The 21,602-nt window shown below is 46.8% G+C and overlaps 1 protein-coding gene across 1 annotated transcript; it reads left to right on the top strand.

Moving 5' to 3' along the window:
• The first annotated feature begins 1,703 nt into the window (after window positions 1–1,703).
• On the top strand, window positions 1,704–19,500 carry WNT2 (Wnt family member 2). Its single transcript, XM_088523610.1, has 5 exons — window positions 1,704–1,910; window positions 3,132–3,355; window positions 5,635–5,912; window positions 9,122–9,386; window positions 19,081–19,500. The coding sequence occupies exons 1-5, from the start codon at window positions 1,831–1,833 to the stop codon at window positions 19,308–19,310; spliced, it is 1,077 nt and encodes a 358-aa protein (XP_088379736.1). The 5' UTR covers window positions 1,704–1,830; the 3' UTR covers window positions 19,311–19,500.
• The last annotated feature ends 2,102 nt before the right edge of the window (window positions 19,501–21,602 follow it).

Here is a 21,602-nt window from a genome sequence, read left to right as displayed (position 1 = left end):
AACGTTGGTAGCAGCGAAGGCTGGGCCTTTGCCCAGAAACATCTAACATTCTTTTTCTCTCCCTTTTCGCTTCTTAATGGAACCAAGGTGCATCTTCTGTAACTTCAAAAGCCATGGCATATTGGCCATTATCTGAAAACTGAGTGTTTTTCTCAAAATGAAAATACTTTACCTGGTAGACCCCAAGTGCTCAACCTGTTGGTTTTAAGGCCTACCTCCAGTTAGAGTAACTAACTGGAGCTGTAGCTACCTGTGGGCACCAGCGCTGCTGCGAGGCCGGCAATGGGACCACACTGTCGTGGCCCTTAACCCGCTGTTAGAGCAGTCAAAAGCTCTTCTGATACTGGGGCTTCTTTTCAATATAATAATTAGAAATTGAGACATGTATGAATGTTAGCAGCTCAAAAGTTGATACAATTATACCTTTTACGGTTCGTTTTTGAAACACTAAATTCTTTAGCTGATGAAGTCCTATGTCTGTGCTCTTAAGAAGTCACAGTGAGTGAGTGACAGCCTGGAAGACTGGCGTCTTCACTCCTTGCAGTAATAGCTGTAATTTGCTGCCTGAGCAAGAGACCTCGCAGGGTGTTTCTTAGCTTTCTTTTCCAGCATTTTCACCTGGAATTGATAACTGAAGGCATCTGCTAGGAGCAAGAACTATGCAGTCACGGAGTTACTCAGCGGCCTTCAGAGTTCACAGTCTTTTTTTTTACATTCAAGCTGAGAACCAGGTATCTGCTAAATTCTTGCAGCCCGTAACGATGTCTTGGGTTTGGTACTTGTAATCCTATAATTGACTGCGATACTTGACATTAAATAGAAAAGTCGCTAAACTCGTGGTTCTGGTTATCTCCGGCTCGTGGAAGGGGAGTCGGGCTGCTCCGTGGGCGCTGTGACTTGCACCCGGGCAGGACGAGGCTGCTCCGAAAGGCCGGGACGGGCTGCGGGGCCGGGCGGGATCCTCCCTGACAGGGAGACCCCGCGGGGAAGGTCCCTCCGCGCCCGGGCGGCCGCTCCCGGGGCTGCTCCCGCTCCCGCCCCGTCGCGGAGGCACCGCGGCCGCGCAGGGCGGCTCCGGGTTCGCCCCGCGGATCGGGGCGGCTCCGGGTTCGCCCGGAGGCTGCGGGCGGCTGCGCGGAACCCGCGGGGCTGCTCGGAGCAAGCGCGGAGCGGCCGCCCCCGGTGAAGGCGCCGCCGCTGACCCTGCCCGCGCACGAAACGCGAAGAGCAGCGCCCTGCGCCAGGGCCGGCTCGGAGGGGGGCCAAGCGCGGAGCCTGGTAGCGGGGCCGCGGGCGCCGAGGGCTCCGCAGCGCCTTGCGCGCAAGGAGCTGGTGGCGGCGGCCGCCGAAAGAAGCGTCTGGGAGCGGGATTACTGGAGAGCAACTGGCTCATCGGGATTCCTCGCCTAATCAGAGGTGTTACCTCCTCCTCTTCCCCCAGTGTCTCTTGACATCATTTCATCCATCAGAGTTTCAGAGAGAGGAGGAAAAAAAAAAAAAAAAAAGCAGAACCCACCCAGTCTGTGAGCAACCCACACACCAGCCCCTCCGCTCTGCGCTTTGCTGGGAGTGCAGGGAAGAGGCGGCCCGGGGCAGCGGCGAGCGCCGGGAGCCGCTCCGCGCTGCCGCTCCGCGGGCTTCGGCGCCGGGCAGAGCGCGGAGCCCGCGCGGCGTTTGCGCCGGCGGCGGCTCGGCCTGGGCACGGTGCGAGGCTCGGGCCCCTGGAGAAGGAAGCGGCCAAGGTGCTCTCGCCTCTGGCAGTGATTTTTGTCCCATGGGATTTCCTCTGCCCCCCGCGACTGAGCCGATGAGGACCGAAGCGTTTCTAACATGAACTTTCTCTCTGGGATCTGGTGGTCTCTTCCTCTGGTCCTGTTCTGGGCAACCCCGCGCGTCACCTCCTCATGGTGGTAAGTTCTGCAAACGCGAGAATTTTTGTTTGCTCGTGGGAAAGGTGGGGTCGGATTAATCGCAGATTCGGGAGGGAACCCCCTCTGGCTCCGCGGCCGGCCGGAGCTCCCGCTGCCAGCTGCTCCCTTCCAGAAACCCCAGCCCCAGCGCGGCCGGGATTAGGCTGTCTCGGCATCTCCTTCCACACCCAGTTTCTCCTCCCCGGCTTCGTCCTTCGCACGGAAAGATCCTCTTTGCCGCATCCTCGCGGGGCGACTGCCGGCTGCGGGGACCCGAGCGGGCTGCAGCCCGCGGGCGAAGCTGCGCGGGGGCTGCGCGGGGCTCCGCGCTCGCAGATGGGGCTCGCAGCCGCCTCGGGGGCTGCACGTGAGGGTGCCCCCCTGCCCGCCCGCTGCCTCCCCGACGTGTCGCGCCGCTGCGCTAAAAACCTGCGCGGGAAAAAGGGACCCCCCGCCCCGGCCCTGCAGGGAGCGCAGCCCGCACTTCCAAAGGTGTTAGATGTTGTTGCGAGGCGTCCGAGCGAGCCGCAAAAGGCAGCTCCGTTCAAGAGGTAGAATGGGAGCAGAAATCGCCCCCTCGGATTGGGGATTGAAACCAAAGCAAAGCAGAAACATCCTAGTGTGGAAGAGGGCTTAAACTTCTGCTTATAAACACGGCGAGGTGGCGGGGGGGGTACGCTGAGCCTTGACATTGGCTGACGTGGGATCAAAGCCTGATTTATCAGAGCAGACATTTTTCAATAAAATGACTACTTCCGTGTCCATAGTCTATAAACATTATTTATTGCGATGGCTTTTTTGTCATATTGTCTTTCAACTGTCACTTACATATATTTTTTGGAAGTCGCAGTTTAAACGATTTTACGATCATATAAAATACTGAAAACACGAGAAAAGGAGCATTTTCTTCCGTTTGACCGCTTCAAAAGACACCTAGGGCGGTTTGGGTTTTATAAGAGGTACCTTTCTAAACATTTCAGGACTAATAGAGAACATCTGGATACGGATGATGATGTAATTTAATTTTTGTCAAGTTTTCTTTTTTCTTTTTTTTTTTTTTTTTTAAGTTCCGCGCAGAGCTGCAATAGCGGCGATGCGGGTCCTTCCGAGCGCTCCGCGCTGTTTCCCCCCCTCGCCGCGGTTGTTTAAGGCGGCAGCCGCGCAGGGACCGCGGCCGGGACCCCCCTCGCGCGCTGCCCCTGGCCCCTTTGCCTCCCGCAGGTACATGGGGGCCGTGGGCTCGTCGCGGGTGATGTGCGACAACGTGCCGGGGCTGGTGAGCCGGCAGCGGCAGCTGTGCCGGCGGCACCCCGAGGCCATGCTCTCCATCGGCCGCGGCGTGGCCGCCTGGACGGCCGAGTGCCAGCACCAGTTCCGCCAGCACCGCTGGAACTGCAACGCCCCGGAGCGGGGGCACCGCCTGCTGGGCCGCGTCCTGCTGCGCAGTGAGTCCCGCGCGGGCGGGACGGGATGGACGGGACGGGGTGGACGGGACGGGATGGACCGGGACGGGCGGGACGGGCGGGGGCTCCGCGGGCACCAAGGGGCCCTCGGCAGCCGAGCCCCCCGCTCCCACGCTGGTAGCTCAGCAGAAGCCCGAGGTGCTGCAGAGGAGCCCGGCTCGCAGCACGGACGGCCCGTAAGGACGCTCGTGCCATCAGGACTCAAGCACATCATGGGGAGGGGAGATGACTCCTCCTTCCCGGGCCCTTCTGCTCTCTGGCCTGCTACATGTTGGACTTGGCCATCCAGTGAACCCTTGAACGATCCTTTTGAAGCGGAGGGATCAGAGCCATTGAGAGCGCTCCTATCCCAGCGTCACCGTGTGCTGAAGCCCTTCTAACCTGCAGCTCCTTCCACCAAGCACCACACAGTGAGGCGGTGACGGACAGCAAGGCTGTCCTAGTGCTGTCACCGCATCCCCAGGCCATCTCAGAGGGCCTCAGTGGGGTCAGCCCTGAGCGAGGGGACACCAGGGACAAGCCCTGGGGCCACCCTGGCCATGGGGAGGACAGACCGTCCTGGGCACTGACCTGAACGGGGCTTCACAGCCACGGAGCATCACGCGGTGCCCACCCGTCCTCCTGGTAAGAGGTCACTGCCCATAGCGGGCTTGGTGCTGCCTGGGAGTAACCAGCTACGTCACTGCTCGGGCTCAGCTGCAGTTTAGATGAGGTTTGTCTGGCATACAGGAAACCGTGTCTGGCAGATCATGTCCTAAATCTGATGAGACTATTTAATGAAACAGTCAAAATACAGTTTTTCCAAAATTGAAAATTTCTCTGTTGGCTCATGGAGGAGAGTCAAGAAGGCTGAGCCTGATTAGCCAGTGATTGCAATGGGAAGTGGAGCTGAGTATTTCTCTAATTTAAAAGGGAAATATCTTTGATTAGTCTAATAGCTCAAATATAACCTTTCCAAGGACATCAAGTGTTTCTTTCCAATAATAACTTCAGAAAAAAAGTTTTGATATTTCTGAATACATTTTCTCAGAAATAAAATCTTCAAAAGACAGTGTTTTGAAACAAGCCAATTAATCTTGCACGCAATTTTGAAGCTAGTATGGGCGAAGTCAGGATTTCCCCACTGCTGCTGTGAGTTTTAAGACATTGTCCTTTACCAAAGGACACGTGACTGCAGGTCTCATTCCTATCTGAAGCATCTAGATGCTACTGGAAAATGAATACTAAACAAGTTATATAATGCAATGGTGAATCTATCTTAGCCATCCCTACACTAAAGTCACAGATAACACTGACTCTCCGTGGTTCTACTTTTCCATGAAATTACTATATAAGGCCTGACAGGTCTCTCTGACTTCTAGTGCCCTAACTACTGCACAAAAATGTACTCCTCACAATTTCCATGCTAAAATTTTTAAGATATGAGAATATCTTGTTACTAGAAAGAGATTGGGACAATATGACATAGCTCTGTACTGTAAATTACTAAATCTTAAAAATAAACTTTAGCAATTATTGCATTGAGGTTCATACCTGGCAAGGAGTAGGCATAATTTAATAGGCAGAATATGCATAGTCTTTAGTATATTGAAATGTCTTTGAAGGCCCAAACCTCCTGAGCAGCTGGCACGGGCCGCAAGCCCAAATCCTGCCCATGACATGGGCAGCACGACTGACTTAGTGCAACCCGTTAGTGGAACTAAGGTGCCCGGGTTTGGTTCTAGAATGCGAACTTATTTCACTTGTTTTCAGGAAATAACACCAAAGATCTCCTGGTCTTTTAAGCAAGAGCCTCAGAAAAGAAAAACTCAGTTTCAAAAGCTATTGGCAGCAAATTGCAATAGACATGTTGTTTCATTGCCCCTATTTAATAATTCCTTATATCTGTCTCTGAAATAGCACTTCATATATTTTTTTTTCTAAATTGATTAAACGTGGTGGAAATGCCAGCTGTCCTGCTCGGTGTCTGCACAAAACCACCTATCTGTGAACATATACTAATCAATATCAGAAACACGCTCCTAATGTTTTCCAACTCCAGCACTATATTGATGAGCTTGTACGAGGGAGGGGTTCAAGTTTAAGCCATGAGTAATTCTGACTCCAGGGAATGTGTATTTTGTGTGGTTTCAGCCCAGTTTCAATCTTCTGCTCAGCAGAAAGTGCAGGGTAACTGCATTAACTGTTAAAGCTGTATAGGGTGGGGGTAGCTGCTCGGCCGCGCTCGCTCAATGGTTTTTAAAGTTCCCTCTTTGTTTCAGGTAGTCGGGAATCTGCTTTTGTCCATGCCATCTCCTCCGCCGGGGTTGTTTTTGCTATCACAAGAGCATGTAGCCAAGGGGAGTTGAAATCGTGCTCCTGCGACCCCAAGAAAAAGGGTTCTGCCAAGGACAGCAAGGGTCTTTTTGACTGGGGCGGCTGCAGCGATAATGTTGACTACGGCGTCAGGTTTGCCCGAGCGTTCGTGGATGCCAAGGAGAGGAAGGGGAAAGATGCCAGAGCCCTCATGAACCTGCACAACAACCGAGCTGGAAGGAAGGTGGGTGTCCGTCCCCTCAAGGTCTTGCAGTGCTCACTGTGAACTCCTGTAGATCTGGGCCCCATAGGATTTTTATTAACCTCCGATAAACTTGTTGGCCCTCTCTGGGCCATCTTAACAGCTAGAGCGAGTGTGGGATGAGTGGCAAATTGGGACACTGCTTCCATCTCCCTTAGAGACTCAGCATAGCCCACGTTTCCCAACACACTAAATGCCACCACTGCAGTGTTCCCACCTGAGCTGCAGGTGAGGCCCAAGCGTCCGCAGGAAGGCTCCGGGGCGAGCGTGCGGTTCGAGCCCAGTCATTGCACCAGCCCGTGCATGTGGAGAAGTTTTACTTTTGGTTAATAAAAAGCGAAAATTCTTAAGGGAGCCTAGGGGATGCTGAAGGCTACACCGGTGAACAGACATGACTATTAAAGAGCAAATTTGAAGTGCTTTTGGAAAGAAAACAAAAGAGTACCGAGTATTCCTCTAGGCCTGTAATAAACCCAAACACAACATGAGCAAAGGCAAAACACAGTCGCTTCACAGCTGAAGAAAGTAAAAGCCATAATAATAAATGTCACTTGAACAGGATTTCACCTTTTGGCACAGTCTTCTCTAAACAAAAACCCTTCTCTAAACACTGTATTAAAATGATATACTTTAATTTTAACGATAAGTCCTTTTTAAATTGTAGGTAATAAAAATAAGTAGTTGCCAAATACCATAGTGTCTACTGCTGGTGGAAGGACCGAGGAATACAGACACTGATATTTTGTGTTGGTATTTATAAGCAGTAACAATAGCATCCATAACTGCAATGTTAGATGCAGTGTTAGATGCTAGATAGCATCCATAACTGATTCATTATTCAAAATATATAGAAAAATTCCCTGCATCCACAAGAGCTGAGAGAAGGTAGAAAAATATTTTATAGTGCTAACTCAAGCACTCTTAAAATGACTCTTGGAGAATTTGTTTTCTGTCTTTTCTTTGCTTTAACATATCCAGTAGAAAGCTTTATATATAAATATATAAATATTCTTGTGTCCTTTTGTATTAAAAATTTCCCCTAGTAAACTATAAAGCTACTTTGTATCCAAGTTTGGATCCAGCTTTAATTTTTCAATGAACTGTAATGAAAGTAGCTGGTTTCCCCGATAATTTTTTCTCCATTAACATCTTTCCTCCACCTGCTTACTGGCAGCAGCCATCGTTAATATGTAATACAGCCAGATGAGGCTATCCAGATCACCGGCATGTGGTTACTGCATAAAAAGCTGATGCAGTTGTCTTTACGTTGCCATCTAAAAGAGACTGCAGTCCACAGCACAAGCAAAGGCTGCGGCGTGACTTGCTCCATGCTGTCAAGTACTTTCTGTAATAGTTGAGTATCCTAGTAAGTTATTATTATTTTTAATATGCTCAATAATAATACAATATGAGTAGTTTCTTTTTAGAAGAAGATAACAGAAAGACTTTGTGTTTTTGATAAAATAGTCCATGCCATTCCCCAGTGCTCTCACATGGGTTTTGAGGTGGGTGCTGCTGCTTCTACCCACGCAGCGGTGCAGGTTGAGCACCTGCAGTTCCATGGGTACCTCAGCCCCTCTCCATGGGTCTGGCAGGGACATGTGGGTAGCACCAGCTCTGCCCCAGCCTTTCCTCACCCCAAAAAGGGAGGCCTGTGCCGAAAAGCTCCTTTCAAGCCCAGGGTACTCAGATTTTAGTCATTCCAAATGCACTGAATGAATATTAGCAGTGAGCCTGTAGGCATAACAGTTACGCTGTGTTTCAGTGGCTAAAAAGTCCTCTAGCCTAATGTGCTGCTTCAGATATTGAAGGCCTCAGTCCGACAAATCATGTCCAGGGAGCTTAACTGATCTCTTCTCAGATAATTAAAACTAAGCATGTGCTTAAATTCCTTTCTAACCAGAATCACAATTTTGCAATAGCATTATTGGCAATGAAGTAGGACTGTGGGAATGTCAGTGACTTCTTTGAAGTAGTCAAACAAATTGTTTACAAATTGGAAAGTAAATTAAAAGTACTTTGGCTGTATAACACATTCTTGCTTTATTACTAAAAGTGCTTGATTGGAAAATGCCACCCCACTGTGCGTCAGTCTCACTTTTAATGATGAAGCGTTTCTCCCTGTTATCTCCTTCCCATGATCCCATTCCTCTTGTACTAAGTCTAAATTGTTCATATTTCATAAACCCTTAAGGCATAATGTTTATGGATCAAATATCCATATCTTGAGAATTAGCAATGAATTATTTATTGTTTATGAACCCATCTGTTGTTCCCTAACATCATGCAGATAGTTTGAATGTCTGAGAGGAAGCTGAAATGTCTCTAAGGCTATCCAGACATTAAATTAGTAATATCCAGACATTAAATTAGTGATGATGGTGAGCTCTCCTGTGCAAGTTAATGAAGATCTGATTCTAAGATGTTTGTTTGTTAAAAGATTAATAAGTATTTAACAAATATCTTTTTTTAAAGTTTCGCACAGATCAAACGACTAGCTGAGATATGGTGCTTTATACATTCTCTACAAAATTTTTTAATAGGAAATGCCTCTTCCTACAAATAGGAAATGCCTACTTTCTAGACAATATTTGAAACACTGTCTACAACTGCATGCACATTTAGACACCATGACTAGAACTCTCTGACAAACTGCATTTTTTGTAAACTCTTCACAGTAAACATAGACCCAATTAAATTAAAATTTTCTTAAACAATTTAGTCAGCACCGAAAGACTCACAACATCTTAAAGCACTTTTCTCTGCTCATTCAGGGCAATGAGCAACCTCATAAAATGAGACAGAGATGCTCAGTATGGCAATGCTTCAACCTGAACAATGGTAAAACTGGATACCTTTGCCTAACATTATCCTGTCCGTTACCCAGATTGTTTGTTACTGTCCATCTATGGGCTGTACCCTAGTCTGATAGTGTCACAGAGATGTTCAGGATGACTAAAAGCAGGGGGACAGGTAAGACCACCACCCAGTAGACTGTATGGTTGAGCAAAGCGAGCGGAGCAGCCCAAATGTGCGGGGCTGCCTTGATGCTACCAGTGGGTGTCACTACACACCGTGCTTTCAAGACCCATTGCAAGCCTGGCATTTGCAGGATCAATGGAAAAGGATTTTGGAGAAGCATAAACTACAGCTTGTTTTACCTGTGTATATTTTACTGCGTTTCTAAACAGGCCGTGAAGCGGTTTTTGAAACAGGAGTGCAAATGTCACGGTGTGAGTGGATCATGCACTCTAAGGACCTGTTGGCTGGCCATGGCAGACTTTAGGAAAACAGGAGATTATCTGTGGAAGAAATACAATGGAGCGATTCAGGTGGTCATGAATCAAGATGGCACTGGTTTCACTGTGGCTAATAAGAGATTTAAGAAGCCAACTAAGAATGACCTGGTATACTTTGAAAGCTCTCCAGACTACTGTATCAGGGACAGGGATGTAGGTAAGCCTCTATCATTACACATGGTTTTATTTCAGACATTCGTACTTTGAAGGTCAAAAATGATCGTTGATTGAGTTTATATATATAAAATCCATGCATATAATCAGACGGAGAGAGGAAGCCAGATTTCCTGGAAGGACAGCTCTGCACAAGAATAATATCTCCTCGGTGTCTCTAGATGTATGACAGCCCGTTGTTCTAACATAAATTTGGCAAGTTCTTCAAGGCCCTGTTGGGCCATAGCATGCGAGCAGTGTCAGAGGGGCTCTGCAAGACTGACATTGCTATTAGGAGAGGTTTGGAGTGGGTCCAGCCCAGAGGCGGCCACATACACACTTGTGTCATGCAGCAACCCCAAAACTGACGTGTGTGACTACAGTAGGCCCAAGTTCCAGGATGTTTCTGTTATGCTGCCTTCACTTAACATTTCTTCTCTTCCATCCCATTGTTGTAAATGCCTGAGGCCAGAGCAGGCTGGTGTCCCCCATTTGCACATCCCGCTGCTCCCTGGGGCCCTCCTGGGGAGGATGTGCCTCTCCCACAGGTGATGCGAGAGCTTGGGCAGCTTGGGGCGAACCAGCCTCATGGCGAATCAGCCAGGGCAGCCCCGTGAAGCTGAATGAGATCACACAGGTCTGTGGGGCACAGCAAGTCCCATCAAATGGCAGATCTCTTTGGACAGTGTTGGCTTGGTCCATGACAACTCTCCCTTTCTCTGAGGAGCTTTGCCAGCCCCAGTGGGACAAGAGAAAGTTTCAGGGCTGCTGTTAGCACTGTTTTTTCTTTTTTTCTGCTTTCAGAGATTTTGGTAGTTGCACACTTTGCAATGTTATGGGGCTCAAGGCATTGCCAAGCAACACTAATCATACTAACAGCTCTTGACCAGTCTATAGTACTTCCTGATGTGGCAATTAAAAACTAAGCAACTGAAAAAACAGAAATTTGTAAAAGAGAGCCAGAGAGAGTAATGTATGAAAGATGTTGTGGAACTAATTAATAGGTTGTATAACATACCAGAGTGCAACTCATATGACATATCCATAAGTATCTGGATAGCAATGCAGCTCAGCTCTTTTTGGCCCCATCACATATTTACAATCCAAGTTCCCTTGGAATAAACATTGCAAAACAACTGTATTCAAATAAGAACAATATGTGAAATCATGGTCATGTACTATTGACTTCAGTGAACTCAGAATTTTGTCCATTACACTTACATTGTATACCCTTTCTGGTTAGTTAAGCAGGCAAGGTGATTTGTGGTAAAGGTTACAGCTTTTGCAGGTGATGCCTATTACCTGTACAAAAGCATGCTGTTCCTTCAATAGTGACTAATAACGTAAAGTCTAATATTTTAAAGTAAATTCTAATATTCTAATCCAAGTGAGTAAATGGGCGTATAGAGGTATTGTGCAGAGACTGATTTTGCAGACTAGGATTAATTCAAAACTTTATTTCTTGAAACTGCTTCCTTCATTGTGAACTCTGTGCTTGTTTTTCTGCCTAAAAGGGGAGCCAGTAGGCAACCCAACGTATGCCAAAAAGCCGGTTAATAATGTCTTTGTAGTGAACCTAATCTGATACGGCAGAGCCGTTATCTAAGAGGAGATTGGGCATTTTCCCTGCAGTCCATTATCTCCACTTGCCTGACTCCATCAAGGCTGCCCGGAGAACGTGGAGCCTGACATATGCTTTCGTTCATCTCCAGATAACACTTTAGATGACGGGTTTCTTGCTGTTCTAGAATTCGGAGAATGTATTTGTTTTGAAGAGTAGATTTTTGGAAAGTAGTAGTAAATCTTTAATGGGATAAGGGATCATTCCATGCTTATTCTAATGAAGCAGCAAAAGAGTCAGATAAACAAAAATTGCTCTGACTTTCACAGAGATGATACCAGCAGCTGAGCAGAAATTTTTCTTCATCCAGTTTATTTTTTCCCTGTTGCCTGCTCCAGAGCGTTAGCCATGAGAAAACAAATGCTGAGTTTGGAAATACATTGACAGCGTCCCAATGCCAACTAAATATAATACCACAGTACTTCACTGGCTTCTCAAATATAGTTCTTCCAGGGAATTCGAGTGATTTAGTGCTTTAGCAAAGCAGTACATTGAGCAAGAGCAATTGATTAATGTTGGGGCTGAACAAAGCATTCTCAGAGCAAATTTTATTATGACTGGATAAAGTATAAAGTGGGAGGCAGCTTCACCCTTCAGTGGGAGGCTGTCAAATGATAAAGACTGTGTCCTCTGTGGCTGGTATGCGTTAACACTTGTCAATCAGTAAATTAAAGGTGCACAGGAGTTTCCAGTGGTTTGTGCTGGTGTCAGTGGTGCTGGCCACCTTCGAGCGTGGTTTCCTCTCCTGGGGTAGAGGTGACATCCCTGGGCCTTTTGTTACCTTTTTCCCTAGAAAGAAAAGAGTCGCTTTCCAAAGTAATAGAGCATGTTGAAAATGCTAATAGCAACATGCTTAATAGCTGGTGAATGTAATAATCAGCCTCTTGTCTGGTATTAACATTTCACAACTTTTAAAAAAGGGACAAAGAAAGGTTTTTAGAAGTGTTCAACGTTCACTTATTTCTGCTCACCTTAAGCCAAAATAAAATTTACTTGCAAATTTTACTCATAATTCAACAGCAAGTGAGTTAGGACTCCTAAGATGCTTATGAAAATCTTGTCAAGAACTTCCTACCAATTTTGACACATTGCGTAATCTTCTCTTATATTATCGTAAGTTTGCAGCTGCTAGACTGAGTAAAAGCATTCCCAGAAGAGACTTTGGTGGGAATGATAATGATATGAAGGGAAATAAAGTAAAGGTTGCACAAAAGACAGTCCAGGTGTACAAAATATCCTCTTATCCTAAATATTTAACTTCACAAAAATAAATGTTCTGAACAAAAATCTGCATTGTCTGCTTATAGACTTCTGTTAGAAACATTTACATTTCTAAAATATGTGTTATTTTACCATCCATTCAGGGTAGGCTCTTTGAAAACTGTTGCGAGTTTATCACATTTTGAACATGCCAGTGGAAGAGCGGAGATTGCTTCAAGAATTACATGTACCTATTTTTATGGGGATGTAGTGAACATATTAGCAATTTATTGGCAGCTTATTTCTTCTAGATTGTAGCCTGTAGAGTCTGTTTAAGCAGCGGAATATGTTCCTGCTCAACAGGGAGAAGAAAGGCCTCTTGGCAAAGGAGGGTGCCAAGGTGCTGGGTGTGCAGGGACGGCTCCCTGGTGAGGGCACGGGGCTATTTGCTACCGTTCTGGTAGCAACCAGGCTTCAGCTGCGTGAAGCTGTTGGTGGAAGAAGTGTTGCTAGGCCAGGGGCGATTCGCCAGGGTGTGTTTGTGTACCGATGACCTCAGGCTGCTGCAACGGTCCCCAAAGGCCTCCTGGAAAGCAGCGTCCCTCCAGCTATGCTCAGTTATGTGCTGGGTTCTCAGCACTGCCTCCAGGTTCAGTGCTCCCCAAACTGGCTTTGCTTCCTCTCCCCACACGAGCGGTGGAAGCTACCGCAGTGGCTGCAGCCCTCAGGCAGGCAGACGGATGGATGGACAAGGTGCTCTAGCTCTATTTGAGGGATCACCACATCCATTGCCCCAGGCCCACGGTGCTGCAGATACATGGCAGAGGGAGCACTGTGCTGCTGGTGCTGCGGATGCCTCCCCGTACAGCATCCGTGCCGGTGTGCCCAGCGCAGGGCACTTGCCTTGGGCTCTCCACAGGGTTATCTGCACGTTTCTTTCTTTGCCTCACTGCCCCTCATAAGCAATTCACTGCATTTCTGAGATTCATATGTCCCAGCTGGGAGTGAAAGAAAAACGTGACATTAAAGTATAGCCTGTGACATATTGGTGTTAGGCAAGATGTGTTAGTAGTTAAGTATGTAACCTGTGGAGGCCAACCAATTCTGATCTATGTCAAAAACTTTTCACTGAAGTTGGCCATCTACAATCAGTCCCTGTGTGAACACTTGGCCTGTATCTCCCAATTTACGCATTGAAAACATATTGGGTGAAATCCCAGCCCCATAAAAGCTGATGGTACAACTTGCAATGACTTCAATGAGGGCAGGAGCTGATCCCCGAAGAGCTGAGGAAATGCTAGTGATCCTTCAAGCACATTTTTGAATGAGCTCTGGCTACGAAGCAGCATCATCATTCAGAGAGCCTCTTGGATCTTAGAGGTTGACAGCTATTAGTGGCTATGAAAATTTGTTAGACACGTTTACTGTAAGACAGTCTGAACAAACTTCTTCTATCAGCACAATTCTGTCTCTTCATTGCTGGCCTGCAAAATCCCAGCTCTTCCAGACAAGGCTGCCTTTTGCATGCACTGCTGCTTCCCTGAAGTCCCGTTGTATTTTGCATAATGTGTAGGTTGCATGTGGATATTTCTTGATTTAAAAAGCAGCTTCAGAGCTACTTGTGTTGTCAAACTGCATGCGTGGAAACGAATTTGTTGTTGCTGGGGTTTTGTGTTTCAGAATTTGTTTTCAAGTGAACGCCAAGTAATGAGGTTTGTTGCTTGAAGCCAGATTTTTAATCAATAGAAAGGAAAATCTCATGTTATACATTTAGAAGTACATTTATTTTGGTGCTTTGGGAATGGGAAAAGAATAATTTCGACCTTTCAATATGTTTTCCTCAAGTAAATAGTATGAGCAAATAAGAAAAAAGGGTTTGATATGCAGAGTGTAAGGCTGGTAGTATTAAAAGCTGTAGATATATTGGCAGGCAAAATGTTACATATTGGCGTGACAATTCCAAAACTTGAACTAAAAACAAAGTGGTTGTCTGAAAAGTTTTGACTAGTAACAACATATTCCTGCCTCTTAGGAATAATGTGATTAGGAGACTTGTTACATACAGTAGAGAAAAAAAAAATGCCTTGTTTTGTTTATTTTCTTCCATTGTCATCACCACTTTAGTATCCAAATGCTTTCTGGAGTGCAGCAAGTTCTGTGTCTGATCTTTGTCAGTTCATGTTCTTTCACATGAAGGTGAAGGCTGATTTAGTTTGGTATGGCTTTTGAGGCGAGTCGAGTATGTGTGTTAAACATCGCTATAGAGTTTGTGGTGTTTCTCAGTTCCCAGGTCGGGAACACACATACCAAACTGCTTCAGGTCCTGGTCCTCTGCAGCCCAGAAGAAGCACCAGCTCACTGCACTGAAGCAAGTCACAGCTGGGCTGTACAGCCAGTGCCCAGACACGGCCCTGAGCCCTAGAAGCAGTGCAAAGTCTTTCATGATGATGATGGTTGCAGAAGAGGTGCCTGTGCATCAAGGAGCATCCAAGCTTAATCTGACTTGCATCCTGCTTCAGCAGTCTGCAGTCTTGAGGCTCCCCTAAGGCAGGAGTGGAGGCAACGGTTGACTAGCTGAATTCTTCGAACTGGTCTAGAACTCAGGCAAAGCCGCAGAGATTTTGAAGATGCTGTTTGAATTTTTCAAAAAAAATTTTGCTTTTAGTCAGAAACTAAGCTGTTATGTGAATGTATTTTCCCTTTAGCCACATTCCATGGGTAATTTACTCTCCTCACCTAGTGGCATAGTAAATGCTGCTCTTATATTGTGGGTAATATCCTATGATACCGACATCTGACTTTCTACTGGGGGTGAAATCCTTTCTTTTTGAAGTCAGTGGCAAAATTCCCAATGAAGTCAGTCATGCCAGGATTCTACCTATGCTATTCCATTCATGCTCTCTTTTACTGCTGCATAATTTCCCCAAACATCTGGAAATCAGAACTTGCAAGCTGGGAAATAACCTATGTCTAAGTTAAGGAATGCTGCTATACCTGCCCAAGAAAGATCCTGCACCTAATCACAGCAATTCACAATGAACAGGGCCTGACCTTAGGTAAGGGCTGAAGGGAGGTTTTCCTTCCATATCAAGGAAGCAAACAACATAACCCTCTCTCTGCTCGAGAGGCAAATTGAGATGAACAGTTGCTTTGCTTGTTTGCCACTGGAAGCGTGATACCCGGCTGATGGCTGCGTGACTGTGACGCAGTGAAAGCTATCAAGTATCCAGATCGTTTCACACAAATCATAGGCAAAAAGCAAAACATCAAGCAATCTGAAACCTCCTCCAGATCGCGGTTATTATAGATTATTGTCCTCGACATGCTGATTAGGCAGCATCAGCATATCCAGGACTGTGTTGCGGGGCCCCATCAGCATGCACACAGGGCAAGGGAAAGCGAGGGGGAACCTGTGCAGGGAGGTAAACAGGGTTCACAGCAAATGCCTGTTGCAGGGAGGTAAACAGGGTTCACAGCAAATGCCTGTTGCAGAATATCAATCATACCTGTCACAAGCTTGGCAGCTCTTTGTCTGAACTGCAGTTGTTTGATGAATACGTTTGGTCTAGGATGCAATAGGTATTTGTGTGCTGACACAAACACAGGCACTTTACTGCTGATATGTTGCATCGTGTTGCACGTTGAGTAGAAGGAGGTAGCCTAGAAGTGAGTTTGAGGGGTTTCCCGCCATGGATTTCCTATGTGAACCCAAGGGGCTCTACATCTTTCTGAGTCCTCTATCCTGCTTCTGCTGGTGGCACATGGTGACCTCCAGAAGTCAGTTCCCCCCATGAAGGAAGAGGTGTGACAGCAACCCTAAAAGGGGCCGGATAGGCAGGAAGGAGAGAAGGAGCATCAGGGGGATTAGGCAGCTTTCTCTCTTGCAGCACCTCACCTGCAAAGAAGGTGAAGAGCCCCCACCATAGCAGCTCCCATTCTGCTTGCACTAGTGCCCGCTCCGGCCATGCAGTTCAGCTAGAGGCTGAGTGGCCCAGGGGCAGCCCTGCTGGCTGCAGCGGTGCCTGCCCTGGCTCCCTTCACGCTTTGCCCATCACACAAGGGCCAGTCCCGGTGTCCCAGCCCAGTGGGGAGGGCTATGTGACCAGGGGGTGTCTAAGGGGACTGTGTGTCTGGGCATCCCTGCATCCCCTTTGGGTCATGGACTGTGGGGAAGGGAAAGGGGGAGCTATTGCTGTTTCCCTGGAGTTTTCCTGATACAGCACGGCACCAATTTTCCCTTAAAGGTTAGGTGTTCCTTCAAACAGGAGAGGCCTTGCCTTAAGCCACCCTTCAGCTGCCTCCCCGCAGGACTGGGAACGCTGGAGTCAGGGAGGGCAGAACTGGGGAAGGCAGAGCGGCCTTGGGGAATGCCGAATGGCCTGAACCAAAGGCCACTCGATGGGCAGTGGCCGCACTGTGCTGGTTCTCCTCCATATCTGTGGGTGAGGAAGGCATTCCCCATGAATTGGCACAGGGTTGATCATCCTGAGAGAAACAGGCTTTAGGTGGCTGGAGATGCAGGAGCCCGTCTCTGGGCACATCTGAGGACCAACCCCTGGCCCCCCCAGGCTCCTTTCCTCTTTTGGGCAGCTCATGATGTTCCCTCCTTTGTCACCAGAGGCCCTAGAAGTGAAGCAGCGCCAGGCTGGGGTCTCTTCCCTGCCCAGAGCAGCGGAGCGAGAGGCCCGGAAATGCCAGCGGGGCGGCTCGCGGCCCACACCAGGGCAGGCGGCCCCACGGAGCCCCGCTCCTGCCGCGGACGAGGCAGACTCGGCCCATCGAGAGCACGAGCTGAGAGCCAGGAGAGCTGCAGTGGGTCCTCTGCGGAGACGTGTGGCCTTGCCCGAGCTCCTGCGGAGAGTGGGAGCCCTTGCGGAGGGGAAGGGAAGACCTTGAGCTTCCCTGGTACACGGGGTGCAGACACAAAGCAGGGCACCCTCTTGGGTGCCCTTCAGACTTGGAGCTGAAGCTTCCCAGGTGAACCAGCCAGGGGGCCAGGTCAGAGAGTGCTTCAATAAACTGGAGTAGAGCCTATGGGAGGCATGACAGGGCTGTCTCCTGCCCTGGGCATCAGCCAAAGCCTGTGCTGACTTGATGCGGCAAGAACAGAATCCCACATGCCTCGTTTAGGTGCCTTGAAGGCATGAAATCCCATCGGTGCTGGGGAGAGAATGTCAAATGCTCAAATATTTACATAGCGTGAAAGGTCTGATGCCACAGTGGGGGATATGCAATCATAAGCACATTACAGAAAAAAAATAGCAATGAGTTTAGATTTTATTAATTACGGATATCCTGTTTTCTGCAAATTTGAGTTCATGTTTGCAGGCATTGTGTTCTTTAAAAAGGTAAATTTGGTTTCACTTTTTCTGGTCACCCATGAAATAACCGTAACATCCCAATGATATTAAATAAAAATAAAACAAAGCAGATACAATTTCTAAAATGTTCCAAATTAATTTATTCTCTACAGATAATATTTGGGGACCTCTATTTTGTTCAACACCACAAGAATATACTTATAAGTGGGACTAGGAAAAAATATTAAAAGAATATTCACCTCATGGGTGAATCTGAAATTGTTTTAGACTATCAGTAAGTAATGAGATAATAGGTTAAGGAACAAATGATCATGAGGTTTTCAGAGGGATAATCAGTCCATAGCTGTGGTGTAGAGGCTGAAGTACAGCCTAAGCTAACTTAGATGATCGACTCTAATCATTAGATGAATTTTGATTCTAACTCTAATTAGACGAATGTGTGGTACAGTAACTGTTCAGGCATATATTTAAAGCCAGTGTTTGTTGCAAGTACCATAGGGAGGATCACAGCAGCCAGAGGAACAGTCTTAATTTATGTGTTGAATACTTTTCGCCATCAGATGGTACCAATGGGAGCTACATTCAAGAAACTGAGATGCTTTGATTTGGATCAAACAAAATAGTATCCTTTCCCAGGGAAAAATGGAAAAATAAAGAAAAGATATTAAAAATATCTTTTTTTTTTTCAGGAATCTTTCAAAAATAGTCTGTGTCCAGCAAAGCATCTCAAATGACAATTCCTCCCTACCCCTGAAGGCAGCAGCTGATGAGAGGACCGTTTGTGACAGTAAAGCTGCTCAAGCCCTGGAAGAGATACATCCTGCTTATTTTCCCCCTCTCCCATTTCAGTTAGTCTGAAATCTCTCCAGTCTAAGTACAGGAGGCTTGAGAGACTGAAGTCTAAGTTTCCTGGAGAGGTTTATTAGGATTTTGTTAGCCTCATTTTTGAAAGCTCAGTCTATGACCTTTTTGGTCTCAGCGAGTACCAGAACAGCTCCAGTGTGGCTACTCTGCATTTATGCTCTTGGGTTTGGGAGCAGATCGTTGCTGCAGGACAATTTCAGTCACTCCAGAGAGAGTTTAAATAGAAACATATCCCTAATTCCTTCACAGACCCTCTACATCCTCTGGTGGCATCTGGGCTCTCCTCATGGGTGCCAGATTTTACCTATCCTTGAGGGCAAGCTGGGCTTGCAGGGCTGCTGTGGGGAGGGTATTTGCTCACTGGCAAGAATTATGGGGCTGCAGAGAGAGGGAGCAAGGCTCCCTGGTGCTAACAGAGACAGGCAGAGCCTTGAAGCATTTCGCAAATTTATTCCTCCTCTTCTCACCCTCAAAAGTGCCTTCCAGGAGCCAGGCTGTCCAGAATGTGAGAGCAATTTTACGTTCTTGTAGCCATTTCTTTTGGTTTGACATTTAATCCCAGGTGATGTAATGCTGACTCATCACGTACATTGCAAATTATGTTTCTTGTACTTATTTTTCACTTGTTTTCTGCCATTCCTTGAGCTCCATCCACTACTTTCTCAACAGGCCTTTCCTGCATTTCTTTGTAGGCTCTCTAGGGACAGCGGGCCGAGTTTGCAACCAGACCTCCCGTGGCATGGACAGCTGCGAAGTGATGTGCTGCGGCAGGGGCTACGACACGTCGCGTGTCAGCAGGATGACAAAATGCGAGTGCAAATTCCACTGGTGCTGTGCTGTGCGCTGCCAGGACTGCCTGGAGGTGGTGGATATACACACCTGCAAGGCACCCAAGAGTGCTGGGTGGATCTCCCGGACATGACGTTTGGATGATGGCGCTCCAGGACGGCAACATTCGCCCTTGCTGCTCCGTGCAGGGAATGCTTTCAAGGCATTTGCTACTTTTATGCAAGTTTTGCCTTTGTCTTTCATTGCAGAGAAGTTGCTCGGTAATTCCTATAAACTCTACAGCATTGCATTCGCATTTCTACATGACAAGGTGGTTGCATAAATGTCTGCAAACTCATGCAAACAATAAAAAAAAAAAAACAAACTCATGTAACTCTGGATGGACCTGCTGCTGCCAGGACTCAGTAAGCTCGCGTACAGCTGCCCTCTGGAAAGCACTGAGGCAGGTCGCTCAGAAGATCAGAAGCACAGCAAGGTTTCAAGGGGGAGCAAACAATTCACGTGCACCCGATGATGCTTGCATAGCACACAGTTTGCAAAGGCTTCCTTCGAAGGATCTTGTGCTGGTCACACTCCCGCCCGGACGCTGCATTAGCTGGGCTCTACGTCTGAACACTGGTTGGTAATTCCTCCGCAGAAGACAATTTATTTGATGCTGGGGTGCGTACAAGGCGTCTCCAGCGGGGACCACGGCCACCTGCTGCGCTGGGGGGCTGCACTGGGCCGGGCCGGCTGCCCCAAGGGCTTCCCCGGGCAGCTGCCACCGCCGCGGACGCTCTTGCTATGACGTCCTCTGCATGCGGGGAACGTGCTACAGATTTGGTTAGACAGGAATCGACCCAAAGGGGCCAGCAAAGGAAACAGCAAGAAATGTATTCAGACACCATATTTTCATTTACTATTAAAAATTTCAAGCAAATGTCTTAGTTATGTTTTTATGAAAACTTGCCATACAAGCTTTTTTAAAAAAATAAAATTAGATACTTTTTTTTTTAATGTAAAGAATCAAAAAGGGAGATTTGTTTCGCAGCCTCATGACTGCTGGATATCGGACACTGCACTACCTGGATAGGATTTTGTATTTTCCTCTTGCTGAATAAATACAAAAACATTTGCAGGAAGATGACTGAGAAAGAAATGCTTTGTCTCAATAATAATCTGCTTTCATTCAAAAGGATCTATTGACTTTTCTGTTCTTTTAGGTTGAATAAATGAATTAAATGTATCTAAGATGATGCTTTCTGTTCAGAAGAGGACTTTCAAATCTGATTTTCTACTATTACATGCTGCAAAAAAATTAAGGCTGTGATTAAGAGTATATTGACCCTTGATGGAGGCAGTTACAAGGTGAGCCAGGTCTCTTCTCTGAACTTGGCCTTGAATCAGCTCAAAACACCCAAGTGCTGGATATATGTGCAGGCCCACAAGGCCCAGAGATTGCAACCTCTTTGGAGAGAGATGGGGGAGCTACAGCAGCCTGAAAGCAGCTATTTCTCCCAGAAGCAGGGACCAGCAAATGTCTTGGCAGGACCAAAAACAGGGTCTCTGCCAAAATGTTGTCTATGACAGCTCCTGAAAGGCTATGGAAAAGCACCCATGAGGCTGCAAGGAAGGCTGTGCAATAAAATACAACCTGGGGAAAAAGGAGGTTGAACATGTGACAGAAAATGTCTTGGATAGTTGAAAAAAAATCTGTATGAAAATGGAAAAGACTGGAGGCTCCTTAATGAGCAAAAACAGCATGCAAAATAGTAATATACAAGTAGCATACCATGAAAATAAAGTTAGGTTAGCACTCCAGTGTGTTTTTTTCAAAGTATTGGAAAAAAATGCTTGTTTGCATTCAAATAGCCATTTGCAATCAGCCATTTAAATCTGAAATATCCTAAAAACATATTTATAGTATTAAAATAGGTAAGTCATCTCCAGAACGCAGAGTTGATGATGAAAAACTAGGCTGATACAGGAAGGCATTTATATAGATCATTTTTAGCTACAGCTTAGAGCATCATTGCAATGACCATCGTTAGCAGTCCAGCATGTGTCATGCTTGCGGGCATAAAGCAACTGCTGGCACAAAAAGCTCTGTCATTATGTTAGTGTGAAGCGTGTGCATCACACAAGCACACAAATATATGTGCATACACTTTAAGTAAGTTCAGTGGTTATGCTATTGGCTTGATTACTGGAAATTCTGGCTCTGGGCTGGATAAGCAAAATTTCACACCTAATTGTATTTAAGGTGAGCCCTAAGGAGAATTTTTATTAAAATTTCATTGTGAAATTAAATCCATATGTAGTTTACTGTCTGAACTAGATCACGTTTTAAGCCTTAAACTCAAAAAAACTTAAAAGCAGTATAATATTTTATTTTATTGTTTGTGCTGGGTTTTTTGAAAGATTGAGAGAATCCTTTGAAGAGTAT

The sequence above is a fragment of the Tinamus guttatus genome, unplaced genomic scaffold (assembly GCF_059628265.1).
Source record: "Tinamus guttatus ecotype Peru unplaced genomic scaffold, ASM5962826v1 Tinamus_guttatus_pri_ptg000018l, whole genome shotgun sequence".
Taxonomy (NCBI): Eukaryota; Metazoa; Chordata; class Aves; order Tinamiformes; family Tinamidae; genus Tinamus; species Tinamus guttatus.
This window is presented reverse-complemented; position numbering and strand designations above follow the sequence as displayed.

Coding starts and splice junctions, on each gene's coding strand:
- WNT2 (XM_088523610.1), top strand. CDS start 1,831: ATGAACTTTCTCTCTGGGATCTGGTGGTCTCTTCCTCTGGTCCTGTTC. Junction 5,913..9,121: donor ACAACCGAGCTGGAAGGAAG/GTGGGTGTCCGT, acceptor GTTTCTAAACAG/GCCGTGAAGCGGTTTTTGAA. Junction 9,387..19,080: donor TATCAGGGACAGGGATGTAG/GTAAGCCTCTAT, acceptor ATTTCTTTGTAG/GCTCTCTAGGGACAGCGGGC.